Source organism: Macaca thibetana, chromosome 11 (genome assembly GCF_024542745.1).
Source record: "Macaca thibetana thibetana isolate TM-01 chromosome 11, ASM2454274v1, whole genome shotgun sequence".
Lineage (NCBI taxonomy): Eukaryota > Metazoa > Chordata > Mammalia > Primates > Cercopithecidae > Macaca > Macaca thibetana.
The window spans coordinates 95,530,506-95,558,098 of record NC_065588.1 but is presented as its reverse complement, the minus strand read 5'-3'; the positions used below and the strand labels follow the sequence as shown (position 1 = coordinate 95,558,098).

Sequence of the window (27,593 nt, the reverse complement as noted above, 5' to 3'; positions counted from 1 at the left end):
ACCTCATCATCCAGCAGGCCAGCCTGGCTTGTTCACATGGTGTCAGGGTTCCAAGAGCAACAAGGGAACAAGTCTAATGCACACATGCTTTTCAGGTCTCTGCTTGTATCACATTTGCTGCAGTCTGATTGAGCAGTTCAAGGCACATGGCCACGCTGTGAGGGAGTCAGCGTGGGAGGGCTGGATAAGGGGAGGGCTGTGTCTGCAGGGAACTGTGAGCAGACTGGGGCCATAACTGCAATCAATCCATGACACAGGCTTTCCAGGAGGCTTCATATCGACTTCTCATTTTCTTTGACTTGAATAATCTTTAGAATTTGGCCACTGGAAAAAGCAAGTAATATTTGTCTTTTCACCACTCTTGGCAGAAATGTTACCATCACAATGCTAAGAACTGCTATTCAGAAAACTAAGCTTTATAAGCTAACAACGAAATTATCTTTTACTTTGAGAAGTGACTGCTTGTGACTAGAGGACTTGGACAGTGTAAAGCATTGTGGGTGGTAATTATAGTCATTGTGGTTAAACTACAGAGGGGATGGTAACCCAATAATAATATTTGCAGAAAACTTTAAATAATATTACGCCCCTAAAATTCTCATTTTTCTAGATAATGAACATCGTCAGAAATTCTTTTGTTGAGATTTACAGAACCTTTTTCCCACAATAGGCAAGCTCTTTTCGACTGCTGAAGTGCAGTGGCGAGATCTCGGCTCACCACAAGCTCCGCCTCCCGAGTTCGTGCCATTCTTCTGCCTCAGCCTCAGCTGGGACTACAGGCACCTGACACCACACCCAGCTGACTTTTTTTTTGTTTTTTGTTTTTTGTTTTTTGTTTTTTGTATTTTTAGTAGAGAAGGGGTTTCACCGTGTTAGCCAGGATGGTCTCAATTTCCTGACCTCGTGATCCACCCGCCTCAGCCTCCCAAAGTGCTGGGATTACAGGCGTGAGCCACCATGCCCGGCTCGATTTGCCTTTCAAATTGAGACCCTTTATCCTTCTTCAGCAACTTTCAAAATGAAATTCTAAAACTTCCTTATTTCAGAATTCCTCCTTCCTGCCACCTTAATCACCATTATTGTCACCCATACCAACCTGCTTATGTTGTAAAGTACTATGTGAGATCCAGGTAGCCTAGGGAAAAAAAATGCGTTGCAACAAGATGCCAGGTCTTGTTTTCTTCTTAGTATTAGCTTATCTCCAAGAAGAAAACAAAGCAAAAGAAAGAAAAAGCTCTGATGTTTTTAGTCCACTTTCCCCAAATTCCAGATATATAATCATGAACAGGAGAAGCATGTCTCTCTTTACAAAGAGCCTACTTGCTTGTCCTACGGATAAACTAACCCTAGATTTTTTAAAAGCTTATCTTTAATAGCAATATATTTGCAAGTCCAATGGATGTCAGAATGTGATAGACCTTAATTTGAATCTCAGCTTAATCACTTACTAGGTGGAGAAATAGTGTCTTAAGTTGTCTAAGTGTTAATTTTGACTTCTTAAAAATGCACATACTCAGTGATAAACTCTAGTCTTTAGAGAGAATTCAAAGCTGCCTTATCCCCCTATTCACTCACTATTCTACCCCTAGAATGGTCTCTGTTGTGAAAGGAAAACAAAATAGGGAGTTATCAAGACAGTGTGGCTATTTTAGAAAGGGATGAGGTTTTATTGTTTTGTTTTGTTTTTGTGAGAAGACAGTTGAGTATAATAGTAGTAGATGGGTGCAGATTGTTGCTTTTGTAGATTCATGTTTCTTGGATCTCTTCCTGTCACTCTTCTTTCTTCAATCTCAGGATGCTGGTATGATAGCTGGGCAGGCAAACATCTTCTCTTTGGAAAAATCAAGCAGGAACCAGGGTGAAGTCTAGAGATACATAGCTAGGAATATACCTGCTTTTACCAGTTCCCAGGCAGACAGCAGTATAGAGGCCTGGGGCCAATCTTCACTCTAAAGAGCAGATGTGTCTGTAGCATCTTCTGAGCCTACGTCTAACGAGATTTATTATGGTTACCAATTTCTTAAAAATATGATAATTTGATATTTTGGCCATGTCTTTCCATCACAAAATCGTAATTATTATTAATAATCACTTTATAGGATTGTTATGAGTGTCAAGTGAGATGATATAAATATAATTCCTCATTCAGTGCCTAGTAAATAGCACTTACCCATTAAATGTTACTTGTTAATTTATAAAAATGTTAGTGTTTGGGGTTTATGGTAATAACTAGCTTATTGAAAGTATGAATCAGCAAATCAACTTTGGATTTGTTGTCATTATGTACCACATTTGCTATACTTTAGTTCTTTGCAACAGTGAGTTATGGGCTTATCAGGTAATTTAAATTTTGATCTTGGCAACATTTAGCTATTGATCTGAATTAAAATGAACACTGAAAAAAAGTACACTTACTTTCTTTGCTAAATTCTTTGGCCAGGTTTTTACACAGTATGTCTTTAAAAGACAAATTAAATTGCAAAAAGCATAGTGTATTTTAAATCTCAGAGAAAATGTATGTTTTATCTTAGAAAAAAATATCCAAAGGAATAGAAATTATCATTCATCATCAGTTTCTTTTCTGCATTATATCTTCAAAGGTCTGAAGAAATTAGAAAATAGCTAATGCTATTTCAGAGAAGAAAGAAAAAGCTACCTTTATGCTCATAGCTCAAAGTTAGTTTCTTGTATCGGAGTCTCTCTTTTTCTGATATTATGGATTGCATTGTTTGCCTATATCAAGTCTGAACAAATTTTTTTGTGTAAATTATGTAATCTGCATAGAATTATTTTTAATTTATATTTAAGGTAATATGATCAGGATTAGTAAACTTAAATTACTTTTAATAATACCTTTTTTCAAAATTTCATTTTTGAATTTATTTGCTGGGAGGAGAGCAGAGGGTTGTCATTATATATGACCTTGACTTACCTGCCTAATGTCCTACTGCATGATGATTCATTTACTGTGAGAGTTTAGATGTATGTGTTCTACTTTAAGAAAATTCAATTTTGTTCATTGACTATAAAACATATACCCTGGGTTCAAGGGAGAAGAGAATGAAGTCACTCAATTAATACACAATTCATACTTTTGAAATGAACTCTAAGGTATATCAGAAAGAATGATTCACACACACATGCACACACACGCACACACACTCATACATTCATTCTATACATGGCACTGTGAGGTCATGGGTATTTCAAAAGTGAAGGTATTGCTATGTAGCAGTAAATCAAATGTCTGGATGCCCACATGTTCATAAGGGCACTGCTATTATATCGTGACTTTCAGAACCCTTTATAAACCCTAATATCCCTTCCTTCCTTTTGCAGATGACCTCTCCCAACAGGATGACAATGATCCCCCAAAAGAATATGATCCTGAGCAATTTGCAGGCCTGCTCCATGGATCATCTCCAGCCTGTGAGTCCCCTGAAAATCCATTTCACCTCTATGGGAAAAGAGAACAATGTGAAAAAGGACAAGATGAAGTCAGTTTGGCAAACAGTCCTTTGCCTTTCAAGCAGTCTCCAATAGAAAATAACTCAGAACCTTTGGTAAAGAAAATTAAACCCAAAGTGGTCAGTAGAACAATTTTTCACAAAAAAAGCAACCAACTTGAAAACCATACCATTGTTGGCACAAGATCAACCAGGAGTGGATCTCGGAATGGGGACCAGTGGGTTATGAATACAGGGGGATTTGTGGAGAGAGCCTGTACTCTGGGGAGAATAAGGTCATTGCCTAAAGCCTTGATCGACATGCATTTGTCAAAAAATGTCTCTAAATCTGATTCTGATCTCATTGCTTATCCTTCCAATGAGAAAACATCAAGAGTTAACTGGAGTGAATCTTCCACTGCTGAACACAGTTCTAAAGGGAATTCTGAAAGAACACCATCCTTCACATCGGAATGGGAAGAAGTAAGCTTTGTTCTTCTTGCTGTTCATCCTATAAGGCTTTGGAGTCAAGGGAGGTTTGGGGGAAGGATTTTCAGCTTTTTAAGTCTTTCAAAAGCAAACAAAAAAAGTGCACACAGCTCCAACTGGAATGAAATGGTTCTGTGGGTAATGCATGGTAATTTCACAGCAAGTATAAAAACAAACACAGTTCCACACATGTGGGTTAATCTATTGTTTCCATAGAAATTGATATCAAGCAGAAGTAATAACTAGCTATGAGGTACAAGAGAATATTCACATCTTGTCCTACCAAGCACTGCAGCTGACAAATAGAGAAAAAGCTTGGTATTTTTCTCTGTGTTGTCTTGCTACTTGCCAAACTCTTTGTTAGCTTGTCTCCCTTCTTTAAAGTATCTTATATTTTCAGAAGAGCTCCTTAGAATCTTCATGGTAAATAAAGTGTCCCAGCTCTTCTCCAACCACCACACAATAAACACACATCATTTGATATTTCCCTTTTGCAGCTATCAGGGAAATAAAGAAAAAAATGCTTGAGGTTCAAATATCACCAATTTAAGTTCTACTTAAAGACAAAGTCTTTAATTTCATACAGTCTCTCTTGGCATTTCATTCTAACACATCACATATTGTCTCTGAAAAGACTGTACCAGTTAGATTAGGTTTAGAAGCACAATGGATCATTATAGTATTTGGAGAACTAGAAATGGATATGATCTGATAGTGATATTCTGAATTGAGCTGTTTGAGAAAATCGCTTAATATCTCTGCATCTGTTTCAGGGTGAATAAACTGGGACATTTAAGTAATGTCCATTGTCCTTTTTGAAACCTGCTGTCTTATTCAGGTTGCTAGCATCAAGAGAGGCATTAAGCCCCAAATTGCTATAGCTTAGACAGTCATATCTTCCTTTAAATTTCATACTTGTAGACGGTAATTTTTTCAAGTATAGCCATTTCTTTTATTTATTAATTTAGTGAATAACATCTGAAATCCTTTTGTAGAGGCAAGATTAATTAACATTTAGCTTAGATCTTATAATTAAGTTGTTTTCGTGCCTAGATGCTGGTGATTGGATGCCACTAATCAGCTTGTGGCTGGTCAAACCATTTGGTTAGAACTTAGCTCCAGGCCAGGCATGGTGGCTCATGCCTATAATCCCAGCACTTTGGGACGCCGAGGCAGGTAGATCACTTGAGGCCAGCAGTTCAAAAACATCCTGGTTAACATGGCAAAACCCCATCTCTACTAAAAACACAAAAATTACCCAGGTGTGGTGGCACACACCTGTAATCGCAGCTACTTGGGAGGCTGAGGCACAAGACTCACTTGGACCTGGGAGGCAGAGGTTGCAGTGAGCTGAGATGGTGCCACTGCACTGTAGCCTAGGCAACACAGTGCGATTCCGTCAAAACAAAAAACAAAAAACTTTGCTCCTGTGGCCATGCTCTCCACACCCTGAAACCCGCTCCTTTACCAGTTAGATGGGATGCATGTTCTTAGGCAGAAGAAGGATGCCAGAGAGGAAAGACTTTGTCACATGAATTTATCTACAGCTCTTCTGAGTTTGAAGAGTACACAGTTCCTAAATGACCAATCTATCCAAGTACAAAGTTTATTTCAAGAAACACAAAGAAAAGACAATCTAATTTTGAAAGTTTAAGAAAGGGAACATACTTTGCATTGTAATAAAACAATTCCAAAGATGTTTGCTTCCCTTTAAATCTTTCTCTATCCGTCTCTTAACTGGGGAACACTGTGGTAATAACATCAAAACTATTTGCTCCCTTCATTTGAAAGTTATTTTCAAATGCAATGTTAAAAGTGAATGTAACAATCCATTTAAATGGTTTTTGTTTCTTACAGATTGACAAAATAATGAGTTCCATAGATGTTGGAATCAACAATGAACTTAAAGAAATAAATGGTGAGACCACAAGTAAGGATACCTTCCTTTACATTATAATGAATAAATGTGCTTAAAGAGTAGTGAGAAAATGGTAGGAATCTTTAGATAATTGCAGTTTTTTCATTATAACAATAACTACAAATTATTTCCTTCCACTCTCAGATCTAACAACGACATATAAGCAACATCAGTTATAAGAATATTGACTTAGCAAATTGAGAGGGGTTTTTTTCCCATGTGCTATTTTACAATGCCAGTGAAGTTTTTCCTTTTTCTTTAGAATTTTTTAATAATACTTTTAATTTAAATGTACTTCAAACTCTCTGTTGGTTGTAAGTCTTTTTTATTATTATTATACTTTAAGTTCTAGGGTACATGTGCACAACGCTCTGATTTGTTACATAGATATACATGTGCCATGTTGGTTTGCTGCACCCGTCAACTCATCATTTACATTAGGTATTTCTCCTAATGCTATCCCTCACCCAGCCCCCTACCCCCCAACAGGACCCTGCATGTGACGTTCCCTGCCCTATGTCCATGTGTTCTCATTGTTCACTTATGAGTGAGAACAGGTGGTGTTTGGTTTTCTATCCTTGTGACAGTTTGCTGAGATTGATGGTTTGCTGCTTCATCCATGTCCCTGCAAAGGACATTAACTCATCCTTTTCTATGGCTGCATAGTATTCCATGGTGTATATGTGCCACATTTTCTTAATCCAGTCTATCATTGATGGACATTTGGTTGGTTCCAAGTCTTTCCTATTGTGCATAGTGCCACTATAAACATACGCGTGCATGTGTCTTTATTGTAGCATGATTTATAATCCTTTAGGTATATATCCAGTAATGGGATCTCTGGGTCACATGGTATTTCTAGTTCTAGATCCTTGAGGAATCGCCATACACTGTCTTCCACAATGGTTGAACTAATTTACGCTCCCACCAATAGTGTAAAAGTGTTCCTATTTCTCCACATCCTCTCCAGTATCTGTTGTTTCTTAACTTTTTAATGATTGCCATTCTAACTGGCATGATATGGTATCTCATTGTGGTTTTGATTTGCATTTCTCTGATGACCAGTGATGATGAGCATTTTTTCATATATCTGTTGGCTGCATAAGTGTCATCTTTTGAGAAGTGTCTGTTCATAACCTTTGCCCACTTTTTGATGGGATTATTTGTTTTTTTCTTGTAAATTTGTTTAAGTTCTTTGTAGATTTTGGATATTGGCCTTTTGTCTAATGGGTAGATTGCAAAGATTTTCTCTCATTCTGTAGGTTGCCTCTTCGCTCTGATGATAGTTTCTTTTGTTGTGTGGAATCTCTTTAGTTTAATTAGATCCCATGTGTCTATTCTGGCTTTTGTTGCCATTGCTTTTGGTGTTTTAGTCATGAAGTCTTTGCCCATGCCTATGTCCTGAATGGTATTGCCTAGGTTTTCTTCTAGGGTTTCTATGGTGTTAGGTCTTACATTTGAGTCATTAATCCATCTTGAGTTAATTTTTGTATATGGTGTAAGGAAGGGATCCAGTTTCAGCTTTCTACATATGGCTAACCAGTTTTCCCAGCACCATTTATTATATAGGGAATCCTTTCCCCATTGCTTGTTTTTGTCAGATTGGTCAAAGATCAGATGGTTGTAGATGTGTGGTGTTATTTCTGAGGCCTCTGTTCTGTTCCATTGGTCTATATCTCTGTTTTGGTACCAGTACCATGCTGTTTTGGTTAAGTAGCCTTGTAGTATAATTTGAAGTCAGGTAACGTGATGCCTCCAGGTATGTTCTTTTTGCTTAGGATTGTCTTGGCTATGCAGGCTCTTTTTTGGTTCCATATGAATTTTAAAGTAGTTTTTTCCAATTCTGTGAAGAAAGTCAGCAGTAACTTGGTGGGAATAGCATTAAATCTATAAATTATCTTGGGCGGTGTGGCGATTTTCATGATATTGATTCTTCCTATCCATGAGCATAGAATGTTTTTCCATTTGTTTGTGTCCTCTTTATTTCATTGAGCAATGGTTTGTAGTTCTGGTTAAAGAGGTCCTTCACATCCCTAGTAAATTGGATTCCTAGGTATTTTATTATCTTTGTAGTAATTGTGAATGGGAGTTCACTCATGATTTGGCTCTCTGTTTGTCTAATATTGGTGTATAGGAATGCTAGTGGTTTTTGCACATTGATTTTTTATCCCAAGACTTTGTTGAAGTTGTTTATCAGCTTAAGGAGATTTTGGGCTGAGATGATGGGGTTTTCTAAATATACAATCATATCATCTGCAAACAGAGGCAATTTGACTTCCTCTCTTCCTAATTGAATACCCTTTATTTCATTCTCTTGCCTGACTGCCCTAGCCAGAACTTCCAACACTATGTTGAATAGGAGTGGTGAGAGAGGACATCCCTGTCTTATGCCAGTTTTCAAAGGGAATTCTTCCAGTTTTTGCCCATTCAGTATGATATTGGCTGTGGGTTTGTCATAAATAGCTCTTATTATTTTGAGGTACATTTCATCAATACCTAGTTTATTGAAAGTTTTTAGCATGAAGGGCTGTTGAATTTTGTCAAAGGCCTTTTCTGCATCTACTGAGATAATCATGTGATTTTTGTTGTTGGTTCTGTTTATGTGATGGATTACATTTATTGATTTGCATATGTTGAACCAACCTTGCATCCCAGGGAGGAAGCCAACTGGATAAGCTTTTTGATGTGCTGCTGGATTCAATTTGCTAGTATTTTATTGAGGATTTTTACATCAGTGTTCATCAGGGATATTGGCATAAAATTCTCTTTTGTTGTGTCTCTTCCAGGCTTTGGTATCAGGAGGATGCTGGCCTCATAAAATGAGTTAGAGAAGATTCCCTCTTTTTCTATCAATTGGAAAAGTTTCTGAAGGAATGGTACCAGTTCCTCTTTGTACCTCTGGTAGAACTCAACCGTGAATCTGTCTGGTCCTGGACTTTTTTTACTTGGCAGGCTATTATTGCCTCAATTTCAGAACCTGTTATTGGTCTATTCAGAGATTCAACTTCTACCTGGTTTAGTCTTCAGAGTGTGTATGTGTCCAGGAACATTATCTATTCCTTCTAGATTTTCTGGTTTATTGGCATAGAGGTGTTTATAGTATTCTCTGATAGTAGTTTGTATTTCTGTGGGATTGCTGGTGATATCCCCTTTATCATTTTTTATTGCATCTATTTCATTCTTCTCTCTTTTCTTCTTTGTTAGTCTTGCTAGCAGTCTATTTTATTGATCTTTTCAAAAAAACCAGCTCTTGGCTTCACTGATTTTTTTGAAGGGTTTTTTGTGTCTCTATCACCTTCAATTCTGCTCTGATCTTAGTTATTTCTTGTCTTCTGCTAGCTTTTGAATTTGTTTGCTCTTGCTTCTCTAGTTTTTTTAGTTGTAATGTTAGGGTGTCGATTTTAGATCTTTCCTCCTTTCTCTTGTGGGCATTTAGTGCTTTAAGTTTCCCTCTACACACTGTTTTAAGTGTATCCCAGAGATTCTGGTACATTGTGTCTTTGTTCTCATTGGTTTCAAAGAACATCTTTATTTCTGTCTTCATTTCGTTATTTACTCAGTAGTCAGTCAGAAGCAGATTGTTCAGTTTCCATGTAGTTGTGCAGTTTTGAGTGAATTTCTTAATCCTGAGTTCTAATTTGATTGCACTGTGGTCTGAGAGGCAGTTTGTTATCATTTCTGTTCTTTTACATTTGCTGAGGAGTGTTTTGCTTCCAATTATGTGGTCAATTTTAGAATGAGTGCAATGTGGTGCCGAGAAGAAAGTCTACTCAGTTGATTTGGGGTGGAAAGTTCTGTAGATATCTATTATGTCTGCTTGGTCCAGAGCTAAGTTCAAGTCCTGCATATCCTTGTTAACTTTCTGTCTCGTTGATCTGTCTAATATTGACAGTGGGGTGTTAAACTCTATCATTATTGTTGTGTGGGAGTCTAAGTCTCTTTGTAGGTCTCTAAGGACTTGCTTTATGAATCTGGGTGCTCCTGTATTGGGTGCATATATATTTAGGATAGTTAGCTCTTCTTGTTGAATTGATCCCTTTACCATTATGTAATGGCCTTGTCTCTTTTGATCTTTGTTGGTTTAAAGTCTGTTTTATCAGAGACTAGGATTGCAACCCTGCTTTTTTTTGGCTTTCCATTTGTTTGGTAGATCTTCCTCCATCCCTTTATTTTGCGCCTTATGTGCATCTTTGCATGTGAGATGGGTCTCCTGAATACAGCACACCAATGGGTCTTGGCTCTTTATCCAATTTGCCAGTCTGTGTCTTTTAATAGGGGCATTTAGCCCATTTACATTTAAGGTTAATATTGTTATCTTTGAATTTGATCCTGTCATTATGATATTAGCTGGTTATTTTGCTCATTAATTGTGCAGTTTCTTCATAGCATTGATGGTCTTTACAATTTGGCATGTTTTTGCAGTGGCTGGTACCAGTTGTTCCTTTCCATGGTTAGTGCTTCCTTCACAAGCTCTTATAAGGCAGGCCTGGTGGTGACAAAATCTCTCAACATTTGCTTGTCTGTAAAGGATTTTATTTCTCTTTCATTTCTGAAGCATAGTTTGGCTGGATATGAGATTCTGGGTTGAAAATTCTTTTTTTAAAAATGTTGAATATTGGCCCCCACTCTCTTCTTGTTTGTAGTGTTTCTGCCAAGAGATCTGCTTAGTCTAATGGGCTTCCCTTTGTGGGTAACCTGACCTTTCTCTCTGGCTGCCCTTAACATTTTTTCCTTCATTTCAACTTTGGTGAATCTGATGATTATGTGTCTTGGGGTTGCTCTTCTCGAGGAGTATCTTCGTGGTGTTCTCTGTATTTCCTGAATTTGAATGTTGGCCTGCCTTGCTAGGTTGGGGAAGTTCTCCTGGATGATATCCTGAAGAGTGTTTTCTAACTTGGTTCCATTTTCCCCATCACTTTCCGGTACACCAGTGAAACATGTTTTGTCTTTTCACATAGTCCCATATTTTTTGGAGGCTTTGTTCACTTCTTTTCACTCTTTTTTCTCTAATCTTGTCTTCTTGCTTTATTTCATTAATTTGATCTTCAATCACTGATATCCTTTTTTCCACTTGCTTAAATCTGCGATTGATGCTTGTGCATGCATCATGAAGTTCTCATGCTTTGGTTTTCAGCTGCATCAGGTTATTTAAGGTCTTCTCTACACTGTTTATTCTAGTTAGCCATTCATCTAATCTTTTTTCGAGGTTTTTAGCTTCCTTGAGATGGGTTAGAACATGCTCATTTAGCTCAGAGGAGTTTGTTATTACCGACCTCATCACACTCATTCTCTGTCCAGTTTTGTTCCCTTGCTGGCAATGAGCCGTGATCCTTTGGAGGAGAGGAGGAATTCTGGTTTTTGGAAGTTTCCACTTTTCTGCTCTGGTTTCTCCCCATTTTTGTGGTTTTATCAACCTTTGGTCTTTGATGTTGGTGACTGATACAGATGGGGTTTTGGTGTTGATGTCCTTTTTGTTGGTGTAGATGCTATTGCTTTCTGTTTGTTAGTTTTCCTTCTAATAGTCAAGCCCCTCAGCTGCAGGTCTGTTGGAGTTTGCTGGAGGCCCACTCCAGACCCTGTTTACCTGGGTATCACTAGCGGAGGCTGCAGAACAGCAAATATTGCTGCCTGATCCTTCCTCTGGAAGCTTTGTCCCAGAGGGGCAACCACCTGTTTGAGGTGTCTGTTGACCCCTACTGGGAGGTGTCTCCCAGTCAGGCTACGCAGAGGTCAGGGACCTGCTTCAGGAGGAAGTCTGTCTGTTCTCAGAGCACGAACGCTGTGCTGAGAGAACCACTGCTCTCTTCAGCGCTGTCAGACAGGGACTTTTGAGTCTGCAGAAGCTGTCTGCTGCCTTTTATTCTGCTATGGCCTTCCTCCAGAGGTGGAATCTAGAGAGGCTGAGCTGTGGTGAGCTCCACCAAGTTGGAGCTTCCCAGCCACTTTGTTTACACTGTGAGCTACTCAAGTCTCAGCAATGATGGACGCCCCTCCCTGCGTCAAGCTGCAGCATTGCAGGTTGATCTCAGACTTCTGCGCTAGCAGTGAGCAAGCCTCCGTGGGTGTGGGACCCACCAAGCCAGGCACGGAAGGTTATCTCCTGGTCTGCCAGTTGCTAAAGACCATGGGAAAAGTGCAGTATTTGGTCAGGAGTGTACCATTTCTCCAGGTACAATCTGTCGCATCTTCCCTTGGCTAGGAAAGGGAAATCCCCCAATCCCTTATGCTTCCTGGGTTAGGCAATGCCCTGCCCTGCTTGAGCTCGCCCTCTGTGGGCTGCACCTACTGTACAACCAGTCTCAATGAGATGAACCAGGTACCTCATTGGAAATGCAGAAATCACCCATCTTCTGCATCAATCTCACTGGGGCTGCAGACCGGAGCTCTTCCTATTCAGCCATCTTGGATGCCAGTGAAGTTTTTCTATACACCAGGCTTGTGCCTGTAGTCCCAGCTACTCAGGAGGCTGAGGCTAGAGGATTGCTAGAGCGTAGGTGTTTGAGACCAGCCTTGGCAAGGTAGTAAGACCCTGTCTTCAAATATATATATAGACACACATGCACACACACACACACACACACACACATATGAAGTTTCTACTTTATGTAGAACTCAGTATGAAGCACTTCAAAGCATTAAAGAATCTGATGACTTAATACACTAATATTTCTTATTCAGTGAAACATTCACCTGACCAAAGTGATTAACAACTTCTGCTAAGTTGTAGGCTCCAATTTGGCAAGAACTGTGTGTTAATCATCTCTGTGTATCCCATAATACTTATCAGACTATTTCACAAATAGTTGGTTTTCCAATCACTATTTGATGTATTACTCTTACTAAGTACTATTTTCTTCCCTACAACTAAAGTTCAGAGCAGAAGAGGAAGGCCATATCAGATCCAGATCTATTCATTTTTCTTGTTTGAGTTTTGTAGCAGATACAGAGATATTTGCATTACTTCAGTATTGACACCAAACGTGTGTGGAGCCCCCCGCCACACACACACACATACATATACCTATATATGTATATAGCTGGGCCTATATAGCTGGGCCTATACAGCTGCATATAATGACTATCTTAGTGTAAGGCAGGCACAGTTGAAAAGTATGTGAATTTTGTGATAAACACACAGGCACACACCCCAAACAAAAAAACCTGGTGATTCATTTTGATATTCTCAGTTGACATATTTGAAAAGTTATGAAAGGCCCCAAATCTTACCATCCTTGCAATTTTCTTTTTTTTTTTTTTTAACTTTTATTTTATGTTCAGAGATACAAGTATGTTTGCTGTATAGGTAAACTTGTCTCATGGAGGTTTTTTGTCCAGATTATTTCATCACCTAGGCATGAAGCCTAGTACCCATTATTTTTCCTGACTCTCTCCCTCCTTCCACCCTCCATCCTCCAAAAGGCCCCAGTGTGTGTTGTTCCCCTCTGTGTGTCCATGTGTTCTCGTAATTTAGCTCCCACTTATAAGTAGAATTTGGTTTCCTGTTCCTGTGTTAGTTTGCTAAGAATAATGGTCTCCAGCTCCATCCATGTCCTTGCAAAGGATATAATCTCATTCTTTTTAATGGGCAAAGCTGGAAGCATTCTCCTTGAAAATCAACACAAGACAAGCATGCCTTCCCTACTCATATTCAACATAGTATCAGAAGTTCTGGCCGGTGCAATCAGGCAAGAGAAAGAAATAAAGGGCATCTGCTATGGTTTGGCTGTGTTCCCACCCAAATCTCATCTTGAATTATAATCCTGACATGTCAAGGGAGAGACCTAATGGAAGGTGATTGGATCATGGGGGTGGTTCCCTGCATGCTGTTCTCGGGATTGTGGGTGAGTTCTCACGAGACCTGATGGTCTTAAAGTGTAGCACTTCCCCCTTTACTGTCTCTCTCTCCTGCTGCCATGTAAGATGTGCCTTGCTTCCCCTTTGCCTTCCACCATGATTGTAAGTTTCCTGAGGCCTCCTCAGCCATGTGGAACCGTGAGTCAATTAAACCTCTTTTCTTTATAAATAACCCAGTCTCAGGTAGTATCTTTACAGCAGTGTGAAAAACGGACGAATACAGCATCCAAATAGGAAGAGAGGAAGTCAAACTATCTCTGTTTGCAGATGGCATGATCCTATATCTAGAAAACCCAATAGTATTATCCTTGCAGTTTTGTATTGAAACAAAACCGAATAAACTACCTGCATCATTACAACTGCTAACATTAGGGAATTTTTCTCAAAATGTAGTCTACAAATCACTTGCATCAGATTCACTTCCAGCACTGGTGAAAAATGAAGATTCCTCGGCTCCATGCTACTAAATCAGTATTTCTGGAGGCAGAGCTCAACAAATATGCCTTTTAAACAAGAACCCCAAGTGACTCTTAAGACCAGGAAAGTTGGAGAATGATTGTTTTATGGTGGATTGGCCTGAGTGGCTAAGAAGTAACTTTGCAATCACTAAAAAGAATATGCGGGTCTAAGTGAGACCTTAGTAGGAACACCTTGCTTGTTTCTCTTATGTTGGAACAAGTGAGAAGTTATTTTATTCTAACTCGGCTAGGCCCCATGTTAATTAAGCGATAATTTTTAAAAAGGTCAAACAATACTTTTTTTCTGAATACAGGTTTGCATTAGATTTTAAAACTGAAAAATTAAGAAACAATTCTCAAAATTCCATACATATGTTTAGTGACACAAGTATGATATTAGCTCCAAGATAGACTATGTAGCCAGTTCTCTCACATAGAAATGCTGACAAACACTGAGGACTTTGCCAAAACCCAAGGAACCAGCCTAGCAACATATGTTGCCGCGTAATTCTTTCAGGCCTGCTTACAGAATAATTTCAGGGAAATTGTAAGAATACAGATATTTGATTAATGTGAAAGTAAGAATTTCTTTTCTTATTAATTTTACTAATTCTATCTTTATTTAAAGATAGAGTGGCTGCCCAGTGTGATAGTAAGTTCCTCAATACTGAGGATGTTCAAGCACGGAGTGCTTCTCTGCTGGAATGGTATTTCATGCATGAAGTCCACAGCTACACTTAGGTAACATTGGACATTAATGTTCTAAAATTCTTCAAGCATATAGTGCCATTGAACCATAAAAATATGGTAAACATGATTATTAAAAGTAAAAGTAAATGTTAAAAGTGCCACTGGGACAAAGCTGCCTTTTAAGTGTATTTTAGTGGTAAACAAATTCACAAATTATTTTTTCTTAATTCTCTTTCTACCTATCATATTGCCATCCCACCTACTGCATTTATTTATCATTTTTCTACAATGATAGTTAAAATGAAAGTGGAGACTCAGTCCCCAAAGAAGCATTATTATTAACAGAGCTGGTTCTGTGTGTGCCTCAATTTTTACCTCTTCATCACACACTACTTATTTGCTATGTGATTGACCATGGCATGTAGCATTCCACTTGGCCATTAGGCTAGTTGTGAATTACAGTTTTGCTGAGTTGCATTTTTTTCCCTCTCAAGGATAGGTTTAATTAAAGGTGTGATAAACAACCCTATGAAAATGGCACTCCACAAATAATATTTTGGGTACTGAGTGTGGTTGGCAAATCACATGGTAAAAAAAAAAAAAAGACAGACATGAATTCAAATCTTGGCTTTGTTATTTACCAGCTGCTTGATCTTAAGCAACTTACTCAGTTTCCCCATTGACAGAAGTGAGAACACTAATAGAGAATGATTGTAGAGACATGCGATGGCATGTACATAAAAGTCTAACATATGTAGATATATATTAAATTTTAGCTCTCACGTTGTCCCATTGTGATGCAGACATTATGTTTGCCGCTGTGGTCATACCAGGATAAATACACATAACCCCTTCCTTTAAGAATCTTAGAATGTCAGCTAATCTTACAATCTTAATGTTAAATTCACTGTATTCCCTGGAATTGTTGTGGTGTGTCAGTTGGAATACAGGTCGTAACAAACGCACCAGTCAGTTGGTACCAGAGAAGAGTAGTTACTAAAAGAGAGCATAAAATTCCAGGGCAAAGAAAGAAGAAAAGTCTAATACACATTGATTTAAGTGTTCTAAGTTATTTTGATGAAATCTGATCATACTGCTTTTGCTTGACAATTGGGAAGGGAGAGGCAATGAAATTAAAGGGAGGTAAATTTAAAATAAGCAAGAGAAAACACCGTTTTACATAGTATATGTTGTCTTTCTGCAAAATTTTGCTTTGGAAGGCTACTGAGTCAAGTGCTATGCCTGGCTTTAACAGAGCTGTGTAGTTTTCTGAACATTTATGTTTGTTGCTTAAAACCTCATAAGACAATTGGGAGAATAAAATCTTAAGCAATGGAGATCAAAGGTCAGCATTACATTTTGTATGCTCTTGCCCATTTTGTCTCAGCATTTTTGTTTGCTCTCCCCGCCCCTCCACATTTCTAATGGCAGATATTTAATAAACAAAATATTTATTGGATCAGGAAAAGATTTGGAGGTCTCTCATCTTTATTCCTATAAATATGAACCCACTCGAAGTTTGAGCAGTCTCTATGGGTCTTCAACTAGTTTTACTAATAGAAATCACTTTCCTCTTTTTCCTCCCACCCCAATTTTCTCAGCAATTATATAGTAGTTTGAAACTTACCCAACAACATCAACTCTCCAAGACTAAGACAGAAATAAGAGTAAATATAATTTCATGAATTTGTTTGAGGTCAGTCCTTTTGATTCTCAGAACTTATTAATTCATAAGTTTTACAAACAACACATCTATTTTCCCACTGGAAATCAGACTCAAATGCCAAACAAATCAGTATTGGCGTAGGATTCAATTATATTCAATGCCTCGTATTGTGTAGAACACCCTGTTCTTCAGCAAAGCTGGATATGTGATGTGATAATATATTCTACATCATCACACACTCTCAGGTTTGCATTTTTAGAATCCTTTCAGATAACAGGTTTTGAAGTTAGATGAACCTGGTCTCAAATCCCAGCTTTGCAATTTCTGACCTCTCTGATGTCAACTTCCTCACCTAGAAACTCAGATTTTTAATAACCACCCTATAAGACCGTAGCAAGATTAAATTATACACTGTACTGCTACAGTGTAGGTATCCCTTATCTGAAATGCTTGTAACCAGAAGTGTTTCAGATTTCAGATTTTTTTGGATTTGGAATGTTTGCATGTATATAATGAAATATATTAGAGTTGGGACCCAAATCTAAACATGGAATTCATTTGTTATTTATATACACCTTCTATACAAAACATGAATGTAATTTTATGCAATATTTTTTAATAATTTTGTGCATAAACAAAATTTTGACTGTATTTTGACTGTGACCTGTCAAAATACAGTCAAAATTTTCTACTTGTGGTGTCATGTGGGTGTTCAAAAAATTCAGATTTGGGAGCTTTTCGGATTTCGGATTTGCAGGTTGGGAATGCTCAACTTTATAGCCTGAAACATAGCCAGCAATTCAAAAATATAATTTTCTTGCCTTTTTATCAGAGTATGCATGGCTTCTCTATTAGAGTGCATGCTCCACAGAAAGATGCTTGGCAAACCTTGTTTATCTTTTTGATCACTGAGGATTGTAGTTAAGGTATAATTACTCATATTCTAAGTTGCTTTCATGTGGAATCGTTTTTGAAGTTTTATTTCTTTAACCATTATCATTGTAATCATAAGAAAGTGCTTTCAAGTTAGGAAATTTACCACCTTCATTGGAACTACTTCAAATTCTCACATTTTTCGAAGAATCAGGTTGAAGATCTTCTTGATGGGATGGAGGATCACTTAAGTAAAGTGGAGGCAGTAATTAGCTCCACGGGATGTACTTGTCGTTACACAACAGCAAACATGCAGAGTAATCAAGTGCTCAGGCTTCACAATACAATGGTGACAGATAATCTTATAAACACCCTCCTATTTCTAAATCAGTTTTAATAATCGTGTGTTACATTGAACAGACTGCAAGATATATGGACTATATTAGATTAGTTTCAAGTGCATTCATATAAAAAATATGTAGTTAAAATGTATTTTATAAGGCTGTCATTTTCTTCTTATACTTAAGATTAACTTGTATTCATTTGTCAATATATAAATACCATCTAGATTTTAATTATAAATGAAAGCTATTAAAATTAATTCATAAGGAATTTTATTATAGAGTACATTGTCTATATTGGATAGATAAAGCGTAGTTCTTAGACCATTTGCTGGAAAATACATAGCTCTGAAATCAGTGGCTAACACTCATCCTACAGCCCTGCTTTCTAAGCTTTTGTTTCTCTTCCTCCTGGGATCTGAGGGCCAGGTCAGAGTCCCTCATAGCAGTAGAGACCCACCCATAGAGAGTTTCTAGGACTTTAGGAATTCACTAAGGCAGAGTAAATGTTCTCTGGTTTCCTGATCCAAGATCCTCTTTCTCTGGGTCTGCAGGAACAGGGAGAGCTCCTGTGTCCCTTTCTCCTAAAAGGACCTCTTCCTGAGTAGAGGAGAGCAAACATCTTCACAGCCCTGGAAACTGCTCCTGCCTAATGTCTGGGTTGCTTCCAAGCCCCTCATGTTTGCTCGCATAGCTCTGGGTCTGCATCAGGAGCTACTTTGTCACCAGTGCATCTGATAGCTATCCTCCTAAGTGGGAATATCACCTGCCAAACTCTAGGGAAACATCTTTTTTTAATGTATTTATAATCTCCTTATTAGAGAACTAAAAAAAAAAGGATGCTAAATTGTACTCCATTCTGAACTGTGTATCAGATGATGTGCAATTTACTACTGTCAACATTTTTTGTATTCAGTTCTCAAAACAACTCAGTGAAGTATTATTATGCCCATTTTATAGATGAAGAAAAGCTCAGAAAAAATAAGTAGCTTGTTGACTTCTCAGCTGCTTCAAACCCTAATTTTTCTTTTCTTGAAGTCCGTACTCCTTTCAATAAAATATACTGCTGACATAGAATAACAGAAGGTAACCAATTTCTTCTTTCCTTTAGGTCAAATCATACAGACATGCACTAAAGAGAGCCATCTGAGGGGGTGTAAGTAGAGAATCAACCTTCCTCTTAGCAAAGCCTAACTACCAGCATGGAAGGCTTCAGCCAACACCCCACAGCCCTCCCAAAATACAGGCCCCATAGTCATGTATGTAAATGAGTCACAGCCTTGAACATATCCTATGTCCCAAAAGTGAATGCACAAACTCTAATGATGACCTAAGTTTCACTTATTTTCAGAGGCAGAATTTTCCTTGCCTCCAGTCATATTCTTTGTTCCATGAACTGTTAAATTTCACATAAAAGCTTCTCTGAAATGCTTTGCAACAGGCATATTATATTTTTGATTTTTATTTCTTTTTACAGTACTATTTTTAATAGAAGCAACTGGGGAAGGTGGGTAGTAGAATACGTTAGCACACAAGCACACTATTTTATCTAAATCAAGAGAGGATTTATTTTTATTATTATTTTATATAACATTTGACTGACTTTTTTTCAGATTGATTAAATCTAAGGAATCACTTAATAATAGGATACCCGTGTAAAAATGTGAATTTCAGTAATTGTTAGGCTAGCATGTGCTAACTAATCTTTATCAAGAGATCGTGTTTAATCAAACGATTATGTTCTTAGCACCACAGACGCTAAAATGTATTTAGCACCGTACATTCTAACTAGTGTTTAAAAGCAAAAATAACATGCATAATATAAATTTTTATCTTTCAAATACCGCTGAGATTCTCTAGTATTCTAAAATTAGAGATAATGTTCATATGTGATATTTGGTTTCCCTTAAGTGTAAAATAGTTGAGTATTATTCTGTGGTCTAATATTTGCTTATGACATATCCATGGTTTAAAAATGGTACATTTTTTTCAATTCAACAAAATATCTAGCCCTCTAGAAGAAGCCTAGAGAGATGAGCAAGTGAAATCATCCATTAGTAGTGGAATATTTTTCATGTCTCTGATATATGATCAACTAACATCTGCTAGCATACTTCCCATGATAATAAGCTCACTGCTTCCAGAGATAATACATTCTATCACTGAGACGCTCAAATTGTTGAAAACTTATTGTGTTGAGTCAAAAGTATGTCACCTAGGTTTGAATACTCACTATATCAATTATTGGTAGTGTCACCTTGTGCAAATAATTTCATCAGTCTGAATTTCACTTCTTCATATGGAAAACAACTATAATAAATAATACCTACTTTCTTCAATATTATTGGGAGGCTTTAATTAATGAGGAAGTAGTTAACTACATTCTTGGTACATAGCAGATCTTAATAGATGACTTTTTTTTTCCTTGGACTTCTCTTTTCTTTTCCATCTATTATTTTCTTAAAAGAAAAAATTTTTCCAAACAATGGATAATGATTTCTTATTTCCAGTACATTTAAGTGTCTTGAGGATAGGAATGATACTTATTTGATAGAATATACCCCTTGCATATTCACAATAAAGCCATAAAACAGTTGCAAAAGTCTTCTTTGTAGACACTTTAAAAATACTAATTGTATGACTTCCATATAATTGTTAGTGCGTTTTATAAAATCTACCATTAGTGACCTCATACCGGCAAAAGAAGAAGTAAAAGTAATGAGAGGGAATTTGAAAGATAAATAGTAGATTTTTGTAAGTCATAGATCATCATAAAGATGGTTTTTAGATACAACTTTATTTTCCCAAAATATAATGAAGAATTAAGTGACCAATGTAGGTCACTTACCCATGAAAAAAACTTTGTATCTGTTATTGGTTGATTCTATGGTCTTCTGTTCTAACAGCAAAAGAATTGTCATCTACTAGTGTGTTTGATACTCAAGTGTAAACTTCCAGGGGGTTCAGAAATTAAATATTTTATAATTAAATATCACGTATAGGAATATATCCTAAGGAAGCAATTGAACAAGAGCAAAAACTGCACATATAAAGATGTTCATTTCACCATTGTTTATGGTTGTTTAAAAAATAGAATCAAATCAAATGACCATTAATAGAAAATTTAACAAATAAATTACAGTAATTCCTGATGATAAAATGTTAGACACCTAATTTAAAATGACTTTGTATCTATATGTATTACCATAGAAATATAGCCATAATATGTTACTAAATGAAAAAAGCAGATAATAAAGTAAAATATTATCCCATTTTTGAATACACATACATGCAAAAAAATCTGAAGGGACATATGCAAAAAGTTTAACAGTGGATATCTCTGGGTAAGATTATTAGTGATTTTTATTTTCTGCTCTCTCTTTTTCTAAATTTTCTAAACTTGTAACAGTGAGTATACATTAATTTTATTTTCATTGTCTAAATTATTTAATAAACAAAGAAGTATATCCAAATTTAGTAAACAAATATAATGGTAAGCAAATAAAATATTTATATGGACACATATATGTACATATATACATTTATATGTGAAGCATAAAATTTTATAGGTATCAATGCTGAAAATTAGGTAAAATTTCCTAAGTGAATACTGTTTCTGAATATATGATTACATCTTTTTATCAGTTTTGAGTCAAAATAGCTGTGTTTCAGTGGTTTCAGAAAGGGGAGTCATTGGACTTGTTTTTATTTTTATTTTTAATGACCTCTTGTCAAAATAATATTTTCTTTTGTTTATGTTCTCGTTGTATGTATATCCTAGTGATTTTCTAGTCTCCATCTATGTGCACATTCAATTTTTATGTATTAATAATTTTATGGATAAAATTTTTGTAATCTTCACTTTCACATACCATTTCAACAAATTCTATTTTGCTTCCATTTTTCTTACTCCTTTTTTTACCCTTCTTGTAAGTGTTCAGTGTTAGTGTGGTGTATGTGCTTCCACTCTTTTCTCCAATTTCATTCAATCACATACAGATAGAAGATAAATAAATCAATATAGATACATACACACATAGATAGATATTATTTGTATTTTAAGAACATGAAATCATGCCATATACATTTCTCTGACACTCATTCTTCTCATTTAACAATAAATCATAGCTTTACCTTACTTACCTTTATTTTAGTAAAGTAAACAACTTATGAAACAAAATGTGTTTGTGAACTTCACTCTCAAAGAGGAAAAGAGCTCAGAGATCTGATTGCTATTCCTACGTCTGCACCAACTTACTATATGACTTAAAAAAACAACCCCTTACAGTAAGCCTCAGTTTCCTCATTTGAAAATGAAATAGTAGGGCTAGATCTTTTCCAGCTCTATAATTCCATGACTCATACTTTTATATTTTGTTTTATGAGTTATGCTTTGGCAGAATGTCCTCCTTTAAAGCTTTTCACATCTCAATTTTGTAAAGACAAATGACCAATAAATCTCAAGTATGTGTATTTCAACCAGGTTCTTCTAGGAATGTTGCCAGATCATCATTTTACAATGTTTTTTAAATATATTAATATAACAAATACATAATGTAAGTGATATGTGTCTGTAAGATAGATAAGTTCTTTATAAGCAAAAGTGACTTTCACCTAAGCATCTCAACTCTCTGAATAAACCTTACACTGATTTGTAGACTTACATGACTAGCTGCAATCATATGCATGTTAGTGATACAAATGGGAAGAAATGAAGAGTTTCTCCTATTATATTTAACCTGCTTCTTGGCTCCACTAAGCTTTTTATAAGAATTTATGTGACAAAAAAGTAGTTAGCCTTTTGATAGTATATACTTTTCATGAGGTTGCAGATCCTGGCCAAATGTTCACAATTGCCCATTTCTTGCCCACTGACTTGGCTTGACCAAGATTTAATCAGGCGTCTCTCCTCCCCACAGGCTCCTTTCCCCAAACCTGAGCCAACACTAAAATGTAAACATCCCATTGTGTTAGGCTGTTCTTGCCTTACTATAAAGAAATACCTGAGACTGGGTGATTTGTAAAGAAAAGAGGTTTAATTGGCTCACATTCTGGAGGCTTTACAGGAAGCATGTTCCTCGCATCTGCTCGCCTTCTAGGGAAGCCTCAGAAAACTTACAATCATGGTAGAGGGTGTCAAAGGGGGAGCAGGCACTTCATATGCTCCTTCATATGGCAGGAGCAAGCGAGAAAGGGGGGAGGTGCCAAATACTTTTAAACAACTAGATTTTACGAGAACTCACTCACTGTCATGAGAATAGCACCAAGGGAATGATGGTAAACCATTCATGAGAAATCCACTCCCATGATCCAGTAACCTCCCACCAAGCCCCACCTCCAACACTGAGGATTACAATTCAATGTGAAATTGAACAACACACTAGGGAACAAAATCACTAGTTATATCACCCCACCTTAACAGTTCATTCCAAATTAGCTGAACACAGCAACATTTCTTGTTATACCATCCTCATCATGATGTCTGCTCAGCCCCGCCCTGTCACACAATTTTACCTCTAAGTTTCTGCTACTTCTGTTTAGCCCTCCCTATAAAAGAAAAACCTTTTAGACTGATTTTTGAGATGCTTGAAAATCGTAAGGGAGGAACATTCTCCAGGTTGTTGTAGGTTTTTTTACGTCTCACTGTGCCTAAGTCTGGATTTATTTTATTGACAGTAAGTTCTTAGGCCTCCTTTGGTTCACCTTCTAACTTCTCACCAATCACCCTTTCCCTTTTAGTATCAAACATACAAACGACATTTCCACAGTTTTATCTCTCAAAGATGATACTCACTGGTTTTCTCTGCTGTAGCCATCATTTAGGAAAAATGAATACATGTTTGTTCGTATGACGTGTGTATTATATTCCTATGATAATCAGAACTGTAGATGTGATATAATTATGTATATAAAGTATATACCCTAGACAATATACACATTGATTGTTGTATCAACTTCTGATACAATTCTGTATCAAACAAGAATTTCCATAGAAAATTTCACTATTTTTTCTTTGGATCACACCAAATGTGCACAATCATAAAACATAAGTGAAACACTAGGGCTCATTTTAACGCAAGCAAATATATAATACCAAATACCTGTCACCTACTGTTACTGACACATGAAATGGTTGTGATGGTGATGTCAAACTTTTATTATAAGAATACAGGAAAGAAAACAGAACTTTATTACCCTGTGCACTTACAGCAGAAATTTCTTCTCTGGAAGCTACTCAAGAGATTAAATAGATCATTTGCACCTGGTATACTATTATTAGTTCTTTCAATGGACTAAGTGCTCATGTTCCTTAGAGTGGACTCTGTATGTTTATACCCTGCCTATCTTCAAAACAGGTTTGAGGAGGCTTACTAAAAAAGATATAATTACAGTGAAATAAAAATCCATTGAAACAGTACTAAAAGGTATGAACTAGATAGTATAAAAGAGAAAAATGTATAAAGGAGAACAAATAAAATAATCCATGTATTAGGGTTCTCTAGAGGGACAGAACTAATAGGATGGATGGGGAGTTTATTAAGGATTATTGACTCACATGATCACAAGGTGAAGTCCCACAATATGCCATCTGCAAGCTGAGAAGCAAGGAAGCCAGTCCAAGTCCCAAAACCTCAAAAGTACGGAAGCCGACAGTGCAGCCTTCAGTCTGTGGCCAAAGGCCCGAGAGCCCCTGGCAAATCACTGGTGTAAGTCCAAGAGTTCAAAAGCTGAAGAATCTGGAGTCTGATATATGAGGGCAGGAAGCATTCAGCACAGGAGACAGATGAAGGCCGGACGACTCAGCAAGTCTGCCCATTCTACTTTCTTCTGCCTGCTTTTTTGTAGCCACGCTGGCAGCTGATTAGATCATGCCCACCCAGATTGAGGGTGATCTGCCTCTCCCACCGACTCAAATGTTACTCTCCTTTGGTAACACCCTCACAGAGACACCCAGAAACAATACTTTGCATCCTTTAGTCCAATCAAGTTGACATTCAGTATTAACAATCACATTTTAGAAAACCCAAACTAAGAAAAATGACTACAACTAAGACAACAACTTGACTCTGAGCTTCTTGATAATCAAGACAAAAGTGGGCTATAGAACTGTCATTACAATATTATATAATATTATATTGATAACAATATTATCAAGGCATGTAGAGAAAGAAACTCTTTTCCAGCTTTAAACTCTAGAAAGAATTTTCCCCATGGGTCATTTTATAAAAACTGTATAGCTATAATAGATTTGGAACAATGCTTTCATTAGAATTCAGGGAAAGGGGGAGTATACTACCTACGAATTATATATAGCCAGGTATACAGTGATAAGTAGTGCTTCCATAAAAACTTTTCGACTGGGATTTCTAGCTTTTTCCATGATATAAACACACATTAGTTCTGAAACATCAATGTTGTTTTTCCTTACCCTTTCAAAAAAGGCTCTCTTTATTTAACCTGTTCTGTGTTTCAATTACTTAAATCCCAGGATTTGAGGGATACTTGATAAATTACACGCACGATCTGAATTTTTATGTAACAGTAATGTTGGGAGAGCCACTCACCATATGAGAAAGAATGTGAGATACAGTGTCAGAAAGCATAAGTCAAAGTCCTGGGATTTTCCCTTACTTACTGTATGACCTGGGTTGGTCATTGCTTCGAGTCTTCATTTCCTTATTCTTTAAAATAATGATGATGATGTATTAGTCTGTTCTCTCACTTCTATAACAAAATACCTAAGACTGGGTAAGAAAATAGGTTTAATTGGCTCACAGTTCTCCAGGCTTTATAGGAAGTATAGCAGCATCTGCTTCTGGGGAGGCTTCAGGGAGTTTTACTCAGGACGCAAGGCAAAGCAGAAGCGTAGGCATCTCACATGGCAGGAACAGGACCGAGAGAGAGAAGGGGGAGGTGCTACATACTTTCTTTTTTTTTTTTTTTTTTTAATTCTACTTCAAGTTGTAGGGTACATGTGGATAACGTACAGGTTTGTTACATATGTATACTTGTGCCATGTTGGCGTGCTGCACCCATCAACTCGTCAGCACCCATCAACTCGTCATTTACATCAGGTATAACTCCCAATGCAATCCCTCCTCTCTCCCCTCTCCCCATGATAGGCCCCGGTGTGCGATGTTCCCCTTCCCAAGTCCAAGTGATCTCATTGTTCAGTTCCCACCTATGAGTGAGAATATGCGGTGTTTGGTTTTCTGTTGTTGCGATAGTTTGCTGAGAATGATGGTTTCCAGCTGCATCCATGTCCCTACAAAGGACACAAACTTATCCTTTTTTATGGCTGCATAGTATTCCATGGTGTATATGTGCCACATTTTCTTAATCCAGTCTGTCACTGATGGACATTTGGGTTGATTCCAAGTCTTTGCTATTGTGAATAGTGCCGCAATAAACATACATGTGCATGTGTCTTTATAGCAGCATGATTTATAATCCTTTAGGTATATACCCAGTAATGGGATGGCTGGGTCAAATGGTACTCCTAGTTCTAGATCCTTGAGGAATCGCCATACTGTTTTCCACAATGGTTGAACTAGTTTACAATCCCACCAACAATGTAAAAGTGTTCCTATTTCTCCACATCCTCTCCAGCACCTGTTGTTTCCTGACTTTTTAATGATTGCCATTCTAACTGGTGTGAGATGGTATCTCATTGTGGTTTTGATTTGCATTTCTCTGATGGCCAGTGATGATGAGCATTTTTTCATGTGTCTGTTGGCTGTATGAATGTCTTCTTTTGAGAACTGTCTGTTCATATCCTTTGCCCACTTTTCGATGGGGTTGTTTGTTTTTTTCTTGTAAATTTGTTTGAGTTCTTTGTAGGTTCTGGATATTAGCCCTTTGTCTGATGAGTAGATTGCAAAAATTTTCTCCCATTCTGTAGGTTGCCTGTTCACTCTGATGGTAGTTTCTTTTGCTATGCAGAAGCTCTTTAGTTTAATTAGATCCCATTTGTCAATTTTGGCTTTTGTTGCCGTTGCTTTTGGTGTTTTAGACTTGAAGTCCTTGCCCATGCCTATGTCCTGAATGGTATTACCTAGGTTTTCTTCTAGGATTTTTATGGTATTAGGTCTAACATTTAAGTCTCTAATCCATCTTGAATTAATTTTCGTATAAGGAGTAAGGAAAGGATCCAGTTTCAGCTTTCTACTTATGGCTAGCCAATTTTCCCAGCACCATTTATTTAATAGGGAATCCTTTCCCCATTTCTTGTTTCTCTCAGGTTTGTCAAAGATCAGATGGCTGTAGATGTGTGGTATTATTTCTGAGGACTCTGTTCTGTTCCATTGGTCTTTATCTCTGTTTTGGTACCAGTACCATGCTGTTTTGGTTACTGTAGCCTTGTAGTATAGTTTGAAGTCAGGTAGCGTGATGCCAGCAAGCAGACCTAATAGACATCTACAGAATATACATTCTACTCAGCACCACATCACACTTATTCCAAAATTGACCACATAATTGGAAGTAAAGCACTCCTCAGCAAATGTACAAGAACAGAAATTATAACAAACTGTCTCTCAGACCACAGTGCAATCAAACTAGAACTCAGGACTAAGAAACTCAATCAAAACCACTCAGCTACATGGAAACTGAATAATCTGCTCCTGAATGACTACTGGGTACATAACGAAATGAAGGCAGAAATAAAGATGTTCTTTGAAACCAATGAGAACAAAGATACAACATACCAGAATCTCTGGGACACATTTAAAGCAGTGTGTAGAGGGAAATTTATAGCACTAAATGCCCACAAGAGAAAGCTGGAAAGATCTAAAATTGACACTCTAACATCACAATTAAAAGAACTAGAGAAGCAAGAACAAACACATTCAAAAGCTA

General features: G+C 37.1%; 1 protein-coding gene across 9 annotated transcripts in view; it reads left to right on the top strand.

Annotated features, from left to right (window-relative positions):
• The window catches only part of ANKS1B (ankyrin repeat and sterile alpha motif domain containing 1B), a 1,295,786-nt gene that overhangs the window by 768,695 nt on the left and 499,498 nt on the right, over positions 1-27,593 (top strand). For 7 of the 9 annotated variants that reach the window (XM_050749329.1, XM_050749335.1, XM_050749327.1 and 4 more), the window contains exons 13-14: positions 3,340-3,929; positions 5,793-5,865. In XM_050749329.1, coding sequence (XP_050605286.1) covers positions 3,340-3,929; positions 5,793-5,865 — 663 coding nt within the window. The remainder of the gene's footprint in view (positions 1-3,339; positions 3,930-5,792; positions 5,866-27,593) is intronic. The other 2 variants (XM_050749328.1, XM_050749321.1) reach the window with 1 other exon arrangement.